Genomic DNA, 12497 nt, shown 5'->3' with positions numbered 1-12497 from the left:
AATGGATTGCAGTTTAGTCATTCACATAACAGGCCAATGATTTCTTAAATTATGTATTTATATCTTACAAGAATATTGCCAGTGAATTCTTAAAAACATGAGCAATAAAGAAGATACTGAAGCATGCTATGGTGAGAGTACTTCATTTGAGATCATCTTACTAATTTAAGAAATCATTGGCCTATTATGTGAATTTTGCAGCTAAGGTTATGAGAAAACAAATCTTGACTCATTTAATCTCATTTAAAAGGGGAAATTAATACTTAACACTTTATTTAAAAAACAGTTTCGATGTATGGTGTTCAAAAAAACAAAATACGAAAAAATATTTTAATGACAGTGATCACTTTTTTCTTTTTGTTTATTGTTTTCTTAAAGAAAGTGCACAGAAAACAGCATGAAAAGCATGAAACCTCAGGTGTAATTAAACTTACACTGTCATAGCATGAAAAGCATTTGTTGATGTTAAGAGTTAGAGTCTATATTAAAATTAAAAGCATCCAAATAAATTTATGCTCTCTGCCACAGTAACTTTCTAGATTTTCCCAGTATGTTTGCAACGAAGGACGTAAAGTCTACTGGGACAAAAGAGTTGAAATACAAAATGGTTTTTTTACTCTTACAAGTTGGCACAATATTGACTGTACATAAACAGGCTTACTGAACCCAGTCTTCTTTAATTTAGACATCTTTTCCAGAGTAATCCCTTACTAAAGAAGATTATGCCACAACCAAAATTCAAAAGGTACAAAAAAAAGAAAAAAGGAAGAAAAAAAAATCCAACGTTGAACTGCGATACAACGGATCAGGCAGGCTTAAATAACGAGTTAAAGAGCATTGTACTCCACGCACTTTGATGGATCAGTAGGGAAGTGTTTCTGGCAGATGGTCATTAGCCTCTTTAGTCCCTGTAGAGAAAGGGAAAAAAAATCAATCAAGAAAATTTAAGTTTGAGTGAAAAGCGTTTAAAAACGGAGACTTCAGGCTACAAGAAGACAAGAGTAAGGTTATATCATTATTACTGGGCATGCCAAGGAGCTCATTTCCTAAATTGCCTAGAAATATTGTTTTCCCTTTTAAACACTCAGGTGCCAAATAAACAATGTAAGCCTTAAAAAATATGAATATAACCTAGAATATTAAGTTTTTACAGAGTTTTTGGGGATGCACAACTATAACGAAAATGATAACATATTGTTAAAAATCTGTTTCTATTCAATTTTATTTACACAGTGCCAAATCACAACAACAGTTGCCTCAAGGAGCTTTATATTGTAAGGTAAGGACCCTACTTAAGGGTAAGTTTAAGTAGGGTCTTTACAATAATGTTACAATAATGTTTTCCTCATGGGGCAGAATTCTAATGCCAATTTGTTAATAACCACCAAATAATGTAAACACACTGCATAATTGCAAGGAGCATGTTCATAACGTCCACGAATACACACTGTCTTAAACATGCAGTGGTAATTCGATTGTACTAACTCTTATACACTTAAATGCGGGACGCTGTCCTGAAAACAAACGCCAACCTAATAATGATTTTAAAAGTCGCCTGAAGGACAGGAGTAAATTTTGTTTTCCATAGAAATATGTTTTGGTCACAGTTTTTTGGTTTACATAAAAACACCACCGAAATCAAGAGGACACACATGACTGCGTGTAAAACCATATGAACATTTTAAAAATCTTTTAAAACAATCTTTAAAAACTTTTAAAAATGTTTCAAGTTGTAATCTTTAAAAAGTCTAAGGTGTTTTCCCACCAGTACTATTTGGTTTGCTTGAATCAAATTATGATTCGCTTTCTCACTGGGTGTGGTTCATTTGTGCAGATGTGAACACAACGATTGGACTCGGTTACAAAAAAAATATACCTGACCTAATTACAAGGCGTACAGTGCAAGTTTGAGCTAAATGCTTTTGCCGTAACCAGGTACGCTTTGTATTCTGGAATGTGGCATAGCACCATACATGGCCAGAGTGCATTAACTATAGCAACTAGCTGTAAAATCAACCACAGGCCAACTACTCCAGAACGCAGCACCTTCTTCCTGTACTTTTGTTGCCCATGCCCCAGACGCAGCTAAAATCAAACCGTATGAAAAAATTCATCAACTGAATCAGATCAGACAAAACAAATTATAGATGTGAAAACACTCTGAAGCCTTGATTATATTTCCATATCTTTGAGCCTGCATGGGTCAGGGTAATGTCAATTTCCAAAGCGCTGACTCGTCAGTGAGGAATTTACATTTACAACATACTGCACCAATTACACACGCTGCACATGCACCCCAGGTGGAGGACTTCAAAAAGTAAAACAGGAATAACTACTCAGCCGTGATATCTAAAGCTGTTCGTGTCTGTCTCAGCAACAGGTTAGCATAAAAACACAAGTGTGTATAACTCTGGGTCTAACCTGAATGTATTTTCTCTGCGTCTCGTCATTAAGAACGTGGGCCACGTGCTTGGAGAAGATCTTTTCTCGTCCTGTACGGGCGTGGATTCCCACCATAGTCACACCAATTGGCCAAGGGGCATTACCAATGGCCATCTGTAGATATGCATCATTTGCCTAAAAGACATTTAGGAAAGTTTATAATGGATGCAAAAATAACAACAGGGGCTACATGATATTATCATACCTTGACGTATTCTCTCTCCAACATGAACTTTATGATGTCTGTGATTGACTCTTTGATGTCAGCTTGTAAATTCTGTAAAAGATAATGATGAAAAGTAAATCCACACATGAAAGAACCATGCACCATAGTTTGTTTTGCTCCAGCCACAAAAATTACCTTCTTCCTGAGCTTCCTGAAGAGAGGCTTGAGGTAAGACTCGGTCTGCGAGTGTGTCGCACTGGCCAGCTTGCCCTGAACGCTGCGCTTCACGTGGTCCTCTCGGCTGTTCAGATCTTTGGCCCAAACGCCAAGAAGAAACTAGAGTCCAACAACAGGAAAACGTTTCCAAGAAATGCAGTGGTAACTAACACTAGACAAATGTCCATTATTTGACCCATTTGAAAAAGAACAAATAAAAGAAATAAATATAATAAAAATAACTCATAATGAATTCTCCTTTTGATAATGGTGCAAAAGGTTAAACTTTTTAAACTATGTAAACATATGAACAGCAGCAGGTATAGTAGTATATAATTTTTTAATTACTATTAATATTTACCCAAGAGCTCCCTGTAAACTAGGGGTGTCAAAAGTAAGGCCCAGGGGCCAGAATTGGCCCCAAAAAAGACACCAATTAGCCCCACTGGAAAGCTTCGGAAATTGCGGAGGGTGTAGATTTATGGAATTTTAACTTTAGTTTTACAACTTTTCCTATTTATATAGACCTCCCCTAGAGTTAAGTAATAGATACATAGTGAAATGAGAGAAAAGCTCCTGTTTTTCACCATCTAAAAAACCAAAACATTTTGTGTAAATTAATAAAAACTTTAGATCAAAAGGTCAAGCATGAAATTCTTACCCTCAAAAATTTAGCAATAACATCCTGGTCTCCATCATCGTCACCTGTTCCAAGAGTTTTTCCAAGAGCCTAGGGGGATATTTTCATTATTAACACAAAAACACCACCCACAAACATAAAATGATTGAAAACAAAACAAACTGTGTCCGAAAATTTATCTGACAAAAAGAGAAGCTATTTAATAACTGGAGATTCATTCTTTTTTCTTGGACATTGCACTGTACCTCAAGTTCTTCTATTGTGGTGTTTTCTTCGTGCACTTTTAGGTCATGCTGTGTGTCCAATTCTCCTGACTCTGTTCCTCCAACAATCTCATTCAGGTACTGCTGGTCAATCTTGTCCATGGCGGCTTTCAGATCATTCCTCAAGCCCTTGGCACAGTTAAAACAGCAAATATTATGAGTGTCAATCAGCATTCTGACACTAAAATAAATTCAATCTCTCCTAAATACAATCAAGAACATTTAAAGTGGCATGCAATTTTCCAGAGTAGATGGAATGAATGTGAATTTCAACTGCATGTTTTTTCCAAAATCCAGTTAACACTCAATCCTACCTTGTTTACTTCTGGGGCCAGAATCTCAATTTTCCGGAGCCTCTGGAAGGCATCATAATCGGACTCGCCAAACAATCGGATCGGTTCCCCTCGTTCTCTAAGTCGTCGAATAACCTACACAAAAACAGTGATGCAAATGAAATATTTATTCACTTGGTGGTAAGAAAATGAAATGTTATGATATTTAAAGGAAAATGAATGAAAAGAAAGTGTTGATGTTTTATACTGACTCACCTCCTGTCGTGAAAGTGTCATTGGGAGCTTCTCTTCTGTGAGCTCCAGTTCCAAGACTGGATTAGTTGAAGTGGATGGCTCATCTTCCTCTTTCTTCTCAATCTTATGGACAATATTGAGGGAACAGAAATACACCAGCATTACTGGAAGAACATGAAGGCAATTTGGAGGATCTCAATTTAATCTAATGTTTCTTGGCAAAATGACAAATAAAACTACTACAAAAGAAATGAGGGGGGGAAAGCATCTGCAATGTCTTCATGAGCTGAGACCTCATGACCAAAGAAACAAAAAGGCATCAACAAAATAAACAGAACTGCAAACATTCACACCACTCCCTTACCGGCAACTCTTCAAGAAAGACAAGTAACACAATAAGTTACCAAAAAAGAAAGCATATAACAAACACTACACCAACATGATAACTTTAGCGGCTGTAACATCTTATGTGTGATTTAGGCTTCTGCGGGAAATTTAAATCCTAACTTACAACGCAACCGAAAACCCTTGTTAACCCTAGCCGTTGTGGGCTGTGTTGACCTGCTGTGTAGTTACATCAGATTACATGCAAGGTTACAGCATAGGGTTAAAAAGTGTTTTTGGTTACAACGTAAGTAACAAGGTAGATTTCCCACAGAAGTCTAAATCACCCATCAGGCCTAAACACAGGAAAAAGATACTCTGTATTCTTTGCACAACAAAACTCAAAATATACCCAAATCATGCTTTAAAAGGCACATGCATGCCAGCACTCTTAGATTGTGGTTTAAAAAGCACAATCTAAAAGAACCAGCAAATGGTGACAAAAAGCCTTCTCAGTAAACAACAGCTCTTTCGCTTTAAATAAAACATAGTACGCTGCCCGTGTACAAAGAGAATGGCTTAATGAGCCAGGTTTTTAAGCTTTGCACAAAGTATAACATAAATACAATCTGCCACTGAGCAGCTGTTAAAATGTCACGGTAAACATGTTGCACACCATAATTTGCTTAAATATTAAAAGCTTATGTCACAAATTAACTGCAAAAATAAGAAGCAGAGCTTGATAACAAAAACACTTTTTCATTTCAGTACATTATCCCATGCTGAAATCAACACCGTGGCAGTGTCCCACTTTTGCTTTGAAGCTTCCTTTCCGTGTTCCTTTGCTTTCTGACAAGTGGCTGTAATACATAACTAGCCTGGCATAAGGCAAAGCTGTGATAATGACTGTGGCACATATAAATATTTCATTTATATGACATTTAAACTATGTTGATAATTTGGAAATGACACAGTTTAGCATCCACAGAATGCAGGTGAGTTTAAATCAAGCTTTCAAATGCTTTCATCTTATTGATAAAATTTTAAAATCACCTTGAAAAGTCTAAATCTATCCAGCAGAAGTGAGCTGGTGAATATTTCCATTTGTGTAAAGCTGATATCCAGTTATTATACAATAAGTTACTACTAGGTGAGTCCAGGCATCCTGTACCAAAATATCCAGTGCTCGTGTGGTTATTTGTAACAACCAGAAAATGTGCCCTCCGCTATATCTTTTAGGTTTTCATCCCAACAGATTTCAGTAAGAACTTCCAGAAAGGATGCCTAGGAAGCATGAGCGTTTAGGACACAGTGTGTTTTATCCTTTTATCATGCATCCTGTTGGCTACTTTCACTGTGCAATGCCATACCTGGCTCTCAGGAGTCTCTCTCTGAACCTACAGATGCAGGCAGCAGAGGCAAATTGGGGGAAAACACCACAGTAAACACAAATACAGACACTGTTGTACACCTGAGTATCAACACCTGTCCTTATCTTTTTGCTGGCAGAAGGTTTACTCGTTATTTTTGTGTCACACTAACCAAGCCAGACAGTGAATTAAATAAGTCTGAGTGTCTCAGGAAAATCGAGAGAGTGAGAAGCAGAGTGATGTTGACATGAACCTTGTATCCGCATCTTCTGAAGTAATCGTCTCTTTCCTTCTGTGAGAGCTCAGCTCTTTTAAAGAATTTTTTTGAGTCCTGGAAAGAAAAAGAAGCAGGTACTTATGTTTGCATTAAAAAAATTAAATGTTAGGATAAGTTTAAACGGTATAAATACCAGAATTTCTGCTTAAATCGTGATACTATAAAGTTAATGTTCTGTTACGTAGCAGCAATTACAATTCGTAAACTACAGCTCTGTGTTTAGCTTAATCCTAAAGTTAGCTTTATATTCTACTGCAGATGGAGTTCAGTACTTTATAGATAAAGCTATCGATATGGATGAAAAACGATCATTCTAAAAATACTTAACTAGCCTGGTTAAACGACGTGTTAGCAACGTAGCCAAGCTAACAATAACAAACAACTTCGTCGGATACTTACGTCAACAAGATTCTTTTCTTCAAGGAGTTTCCTCTTTCTTTCGATCTCAGCTTTAAGTATATCCATCTGAAAGGTTTATTTTAACAAAAAAACAGCACATTAAGGTTAGTCTGCGTTAGTCTGAAACGCGCTTGCCTAAACCGGAAGGTAACATGAAGCTTTTTAGAATTTTCAAAATAGTTGTTTCAAAATAAAAGCATTAGAACACAATGTAATCTGTGTCAAATGAATCTGTTTTTCAGTGAATTTAAGAGGACACCAAAATAATAAGGTCAAATAGACAGTAAAAAAGAGATACTCCTTTATGTATTCTTTTCTGGATATGTATGCACAGTATTTAGCCAAATATTGGGATAACCCAACAATTAAACCACAACTATGAACACCATGTTCTGCTGTGAGGACAATGACGGGGCCCAGTGCATTGCTCCAAGCCTGCAAACCTCTAAACTCACCACTATGATCCCATTGTGTCAAGCATCAAAATGGACCGAAACAGGTTCAATCCAAACAGGGAAATTTAGAAAATGGGTCGACACTTGTTTGTTTTACGTATCTGACAATAATGCGCTATACTCCAAGAAGGGAAGATGAAAAATCCTGACTTAACTTTTTGAAATCCTCCAAAATCTTTTGTATTTTGGTGATAAAGGAAATTATAGCGAAAGAGACTAAATGGCCTTCACTTGTGATAAGTGACTCAATATTACTTCCTATATTTTCTGCTGATGACTTTAGAATTATACAGTTGTTATGAGTGGAGGAGGAAGCATGATCCCTTTAATGAACAAAAATAGATTTACAAAGATATCGACCACAGTAAACACCAAACATCTGGTAACTGAGTTGTTTCTCCTTTCAGTCAAACGACGTTTGGCTTTTGGCTCCTTTTTTCATCTACAGTAGCCTGTAAAATAAGTCCTTTTAAAAAAAAATCTCTAAAGTTTGTTTTTCTGTTTCAGTGCTGTTTGTGTTAATACCGGTCCACAGTTTGGACACCACTAGCAAATGTCTGACTCGACCTTTCAGTTGAGAACATACCATCAGGTGGCGCAAAGGGATATGTGACGATTTTTTAATATTAAAGTCATTAATTTATTTACATGACGGAAGCCAAGAAGCTGCATCATGCTGGCAAAGGGAATGGACTGTAGAATACAACTGAACGGGCCACTTTGAGCTTAACACTGCGAATATTTGCGAAGAGATAGGAGAATCTGTAGCGCAAGCAGGAAATAAATTTAACTGATTAATAAGGCAGACGGACAGTGATTCCGCTGAGTGTAACCTAGTCAGTGATTTCGTCCTCCCGAAGAGCGAATATTTTTTCCACTGCACGACTTACTGGATATTCCACCTGAAGATGGAGTTTGGAGAAAGGAAGAGGAGAAGGAAGTCGCAGAGCTTTAAACTGGTCACGGATGGAGGTAAGCTGCTGAATGAATGCAAGACCTTGCAAGACGCGCGTCTGTGTCTGGGTGTTTGTCTGGCGCTGTGCGCCAGCAGAGACGACTCTGTAAACAAAAGCGATAGCCACGACAATGCCCAGTCTGTGCCTCGGTTTTAACCAGCAGCTAACTATAGGGATTCACATCTTGCATGTAAAAGAAAATAAAAGAAACATCCTAGACATCAGTCTTAACGCGGCTCATTCCGGTTAGATTTTTAAGACTGAATTAAGTAAGCAAATTGAATAAAATGTGAAAATATGTTGCGCACTCTGAGCTCGTAACAAGGAGCTTCAACTGTGCACTTTTTGCTTAAGCTGTAAGGAACACACCACCTCTCTTGACTACACTACTTCATATCACCTACAGGTGGTGGTTTTTGCATGGGATGGGGTGGGGGTGAGGTGGAGGGTTCTGCTTTGGTAGGCATCACAGCTCATTAGCCCGCACAAGCTTCAACCTTACAAGGCAAAAGGCCGCAATATCATCCTGTGACATCTGTCACCAAGGTTTTGTTGCGTTTCTTTACAGCTGTGCTTCATAACGAAACTATTCAGTTTTTTTTCTTTGCAGATTTAGAGCCTTCATATGTGATTAACTCCAGCTCCAAAGATGCCAATGGGGAGCCAAAGGATGGTGCTATGCCTGATGGTATGTGCCATTCAGAGAATGAATTTTGATTATATATCATACAAAATATCAGTAATTACATGAGCACCATTCTCTCTTAATGTAGCTTGGCTGGAGGATGAGGGCATGGAGATCAAAAGGCAAATCACAGGAATGATGAGGCTTCTGAGCGATAAGACCAGCAGAGTATACCAGCGTGCTGGTACAGAGCAGGATAGCTTAACAAAGGAGCCCCAGGAAAAGCCTCTGAACTGGATAAATCAGCCTGAACTTTTATCTCTGGTGTCAGAGGACCACCAGAGCAACAGCTGGAACTCTGCAGAGGATCCAGGGCCTTCACCTTCATCCATATCCATCCCAGTCCCAAACAGCCCAGGCTGCGGCCAGTACAGCACACGCTCCAGAGCCCTCAGGATTCTCAACAGCACAAAGGGTTTAATCAAAGTGAATGAAACTAATGGTAGGATATCGGTGCATGTTTGAAAGGAGAAAACTACTAAACAAATTTTAAGTTATTTGAAGAATAGTGAATTTCATTAAATATTGAGTGATGAACACCAGCAATGGCTTACACCTTTGTTGTTACATTAAAGCATGTTTGCACTTGTGTGCATATGTTAGAGTGAACAAGCGCTAACAAATGCATCCCTCATTTCCCCGCAGATGTAGTTCCTCCTACTGTGCCAGAAACCCCCTGCTGTATGTGTAACTGTAAGGGCACCTTGCAGGCTATTCTGCAGGAACTACGTGGCATGAGGAGGTTGATGCAGAATCAAAAAGGTTAGTAAATGAACACCAATACACAATCTAAAATAAAGAGATAAACACAATATAATGTTTTTCTGCCTTTTAATAGCATCTTTAGAAAAGCAGGAAAGGGCAGCATCGCCGTCTCAACCTCGCCTAGGTGCAGGACCCAGTCCTCGCCACAGGCCTCGAAAGAGGAGACCAATCTATAGGATGGCTCCGCTATCTGTGTTTAGCACCAGAAGAGCTGGTCTTGCTCCTCTGGATGCATCACTGCTAAAAGCTGCACCTGTGGAATCTGTAAAGAAGCGAGAATGTGAGAAACAAGACTCATCTACAACCAACAATCATCCCATCTCCTCTGACATTCCTGTGCCACCACCTCAGACCAACCCAGTGACGGTCAACAACACATCTCCTCTCCTGAACCAACTACGGGAATCACAAGCATTAGAGGTAATCTTTACCTTAGTGTGGATGTACGTATGCAGCAACGTGTGCTTACCAAGCCTCATTTGCACGCTCAATTTGATTCAGGTGCACTGCACCTGTCTTATGAATTTGAACGTGTATGTGTATTTGCATGTAAAAATACTTTGCAGCCTAAACGTTGCTTCTTTTGTGAAGCTCCATATCTAAAAAAAAAGTTTAAGTACCTTGATTTTTCCTTGTTTTTTGCCTAATGAGACATAAACCTTTGTGCAAACATCCTTGCGGTTTATTTTACAGCACATCTATGATTTGAGCTAATGCTAGAAATGAAGATAACGTCTTCTCGCTTTTTCTTTCTAAAAACTCATATTTCAACTGGTGACATTTATTTAATGCTTTACAATTAACACTCTGTGTTGCTTGACTCCTTCACAGTCTGAGGTGCGTCTTGCAGAGGATTATGACGTGTTTATTTCTAAGGCCCAGCTAGACTCCATTCTGGTCAACTATACACGCTCAGGCAGCCTGCTGTTCCGGAAACTGGTGCACGTCTATGATTTTTAAAAGCGTTTTCTCTGTCGTTCTGATTATATTATAATCGTGTGAAATGTGAACAAAGAACAAAAATGCTGCTTGGTCAAGAGCTCTGCTGTGTGTTTAGGTGTGTGCCTTCTTTGATGACGCCACGCTGGCTAACTCCTTGCCAAATGGCAAAAGGAAGAGAGGGCTAAATGATAACCGTAAGGGCTTGGACCAGAACATTGTGGGTGCCATTAAAGGTAAGGCAGAGAAAGAAAAACTAAAGTGTAACTACATTTCTGAACAAACGTTAATGTAACTATGGTGTGTGTCCAGTTTTTACAGAGAAATACTGCACTGAACACAAAATAGAGAAGTTGCCTGGGCCACGAGACTGGGTTCAGATCCTTCAAGATCAGATCAAACTTGCAAGGAGGAGGCTGAAAAGAGGTTCTGCTGCTAAATCATTTAAACCATTTTAATATTTTTCCTTGATTAGGGTGGTAGAGGAAGCCCATTCCTTTTACAATACTTGTAAGGCAGCTCGTTTCAAGGCTAAAGAAAAGGCCGTCTGTCAATCTATGTTGTCTTTGGCTCTTCAGATGCCGTAGAAGCAGAAGACATCTCAAATGGACCATCCACAAGTATTAAACTCGTTATTATGATTTTTACACTTATGGGTGTCTGCCACACGTGGGCACACACACAGACCCATACATTAATTCAGTTGTCTGTTTTGACCATTTTCTGGTTACTGGTTCCCTTCATGTCAGCCCTCCATCTTACAAAATCTTTCCATCAGCCCCCCTCTGAGTACACAATGGCTTTACCTCTCCCCACATCATTGTCACAGCACACACACACACACACACACACACACACACACACACACACAAGCTGGTGTTGCCAGCTCTCTCATTGGCTCATCGGTCTTTGTCATGCTGTCACAGTGACTTTTGACATTTTCATGCAGCTTTCCAAAATGTCAGCTAATTATCCTCACACCATGCCGCATATCCACTCTTTCACCTCTATATTTCACCCTCATTGTCACAATAGCATTTTATTTTGTTGCCATGTTCATTCATTAAGATATCTTTTTGGTGATAATATATATATCATTTTGACAATATTTTCTTCCTTCTTTTAAAGGCTGTGATAATAAACAGGCTGCAAGTGAAGAGAGGATAGCAGCGAACACAACTGGTTAATCCAATGGCTGCCACGATGGCCTTACAGTAGAGTCTTGTCTTCATTATTTCTCTGAATTGGTGCATTTTGCCACTATTTGCAGCTGTTAACTGCTATGTGCTATGAATGTAAAGAGACATAAAATAGGACCAAACAAGAATCCCAATGTAGCATTTGTGTTCCAAAAGGCTTTTCATTGGGGCCCCATTTAAATGCTGAGATTTGGAATTTTGTGAAAATAAACACTGAACTATATAGCGGTTAGGTAATAAAATCGGTCACTTACTGTTTACATAAAAGACAACAGCCTTAAAAGCTAACTTGTTTTATTTCCATGCAATGAAATAAAGATCAAACATCTCAAATGAGACTAAGTACTATAACACTATTGCGTTCATTTATTTAGCAAAAACTAAACTTCACAGGAAGCTGTTCATTGTGAATTGTGCCTTTCAAGTAACTTTAGTGGGTTTAATGTGCAGTGCAGCATCCACCTTATATCCAGACATTACATCCAAATGCAAACATCTTGTAAACATGGTCCGATGTATTTCTTTTTGGGGCAAATTTTAATTCATTAAAAAAATTTGCAAATTAACAATAGGTTTGCAGTCTACATTTGGTGAAAATATAAAAATATATCGCACACTATAAATGTTTTTTTTTCTTTATTAGATTTTTAGGCTATGCATACCACTGCAGTTGGTGTCAATATTGTGATGACATTATGTATTTTCCTTTCATTTTTGCTAACTGTACATATATTTAAAAAATAAGGTTGATCCCACCATTAAATCTACTTTATTCAAAGTTGCTGTTCGTGTGTTTTTTTTATATTGTGTAAAGTATAATTAACAAAACAAAGCACTCAAATATGTTAAAAGAAAAGTTTCAAATTTAGGCTAA

The 12497-nt window shown here is 38.2% G+C and overlaps 2 protein-coding genes across 2 annotated transcripts; one reads left to right on the top strand and one right to left on the bottom strand.

The window, feature by feature from the left end:
• Positions 1–343: 343 nt before the first annotated feature.
• prpf18 (PRP18 pre-mRNA processing factor 18 homolog (yeast)) lies at positions 344–6797 on the bottom strand. Its single transcript, XM_082542549.1, has 10 exons — positions 6625–6797; positions 6202–6279; positions 4276–4377; positions 4042–4155; positions 3710–3856; positions 3486–3554; positions 2804–2944; positions 2648–2719; positions 2422–2577; positions 344–908 (listed from the first exon to the last, which is right to left on the bottom strand). The coding sequence occupies exons 1-10, from the start codon at positions 6688–6690 to the stop codon at positions 828–830; spliced, it is 1026 nt and encodes a 341-aa protein (XP_082398675.1). The 5' UTR covers positions 6691–6797; the 3' UTR covers positions 344–827.
• A 532-nt stretch (positions 6798–7329) lies between these two features.
• Positions 7330–12427, top strand: bend7 (BEN domain containing 7). The gene is made up of 10 exons (XM_082542544.1): positions 7330–8051; positions 8646–8723; positions 8809–9162; positions 9366–9482; positions 9559–9905; positions 10317–10424; positions 10543–10660; positions 10737–10850; positions 11003–11044; positions 11553–12427. Exons 1-10 carry the CDS (start codon positions 7988–7990, stop codon positions 11609–11611), a joined length of 1401 nt encoding a protein of 466 aa, XP_082398670.1. The 5' UTR covers positions 7330–7987; the 3' UTR covers positions 11612–12427.
• The last annotated feature ends 70 nt before the right edge of the window (positions 12428–12497 follow it).

This window comes from Aulonocara stuartgranti, assembly GCF_965226115.1.
Source record: "Aulonocara stuartgranti genome assembly, chromosome: 7".
Lineage (NCBI taxonomy): Eukaryota > Metazoa > Chordata > Actinopteri > Cichliformes > Cichlidae > Aulonocara > Aulonocara stuartgranti.
Note: the sequence above shows the minus strand (reverse complement) of the source record. Positions and strands in the feature narration are given on the sequence as shown.

Bases quoted from the DNA above. Each gene is read 5' to 3' on its own strand.
- prpf18 (XM_082542549.1), bottom strand. From the start codon at position 6,690: ATGGATATACTTAAAGCTGAGATCGAAAGAAAGAGGAAACTCCTTGAA. The intron at 6,280-6,624 runs GTAAGTATCCGA...TTTTCTTTCCAG, and splicing joins AAGAAAAGAATCTTGTTGAC to GACTCAAAAAAATTCTTTAA. The intron at 3,857-4,041 runs GTAGGATTGAGT...AACTGTGCCAAG, and splicing joins TGGCCCCAGAAGTAAACAAG to GGCTTGAGGAATGATCTGAA.
- bend7 (XM_082542544.1), top strand. From the start codon at position 7,988: ATGGAGTTTGGAGAAAGGAAGAGGAGAAGGAAGTCGCAGAGCTTTAAA. The intron at 9,163-9,365 runs GTAGGATATCGG...ATTTCCCCGCAG, and splicing joins CAAAGTGAATGAAACTAATG to ATGTAGTTCCTCCTACTGTG. The intron at 10,851-11,002 runs GTTCTGCTGCTA...TTGGCTCTTCAG, and splicing joins AAGGAGGAGGCTGAAAAGAG to ATGCCGTAGAAGCAGAAGAC.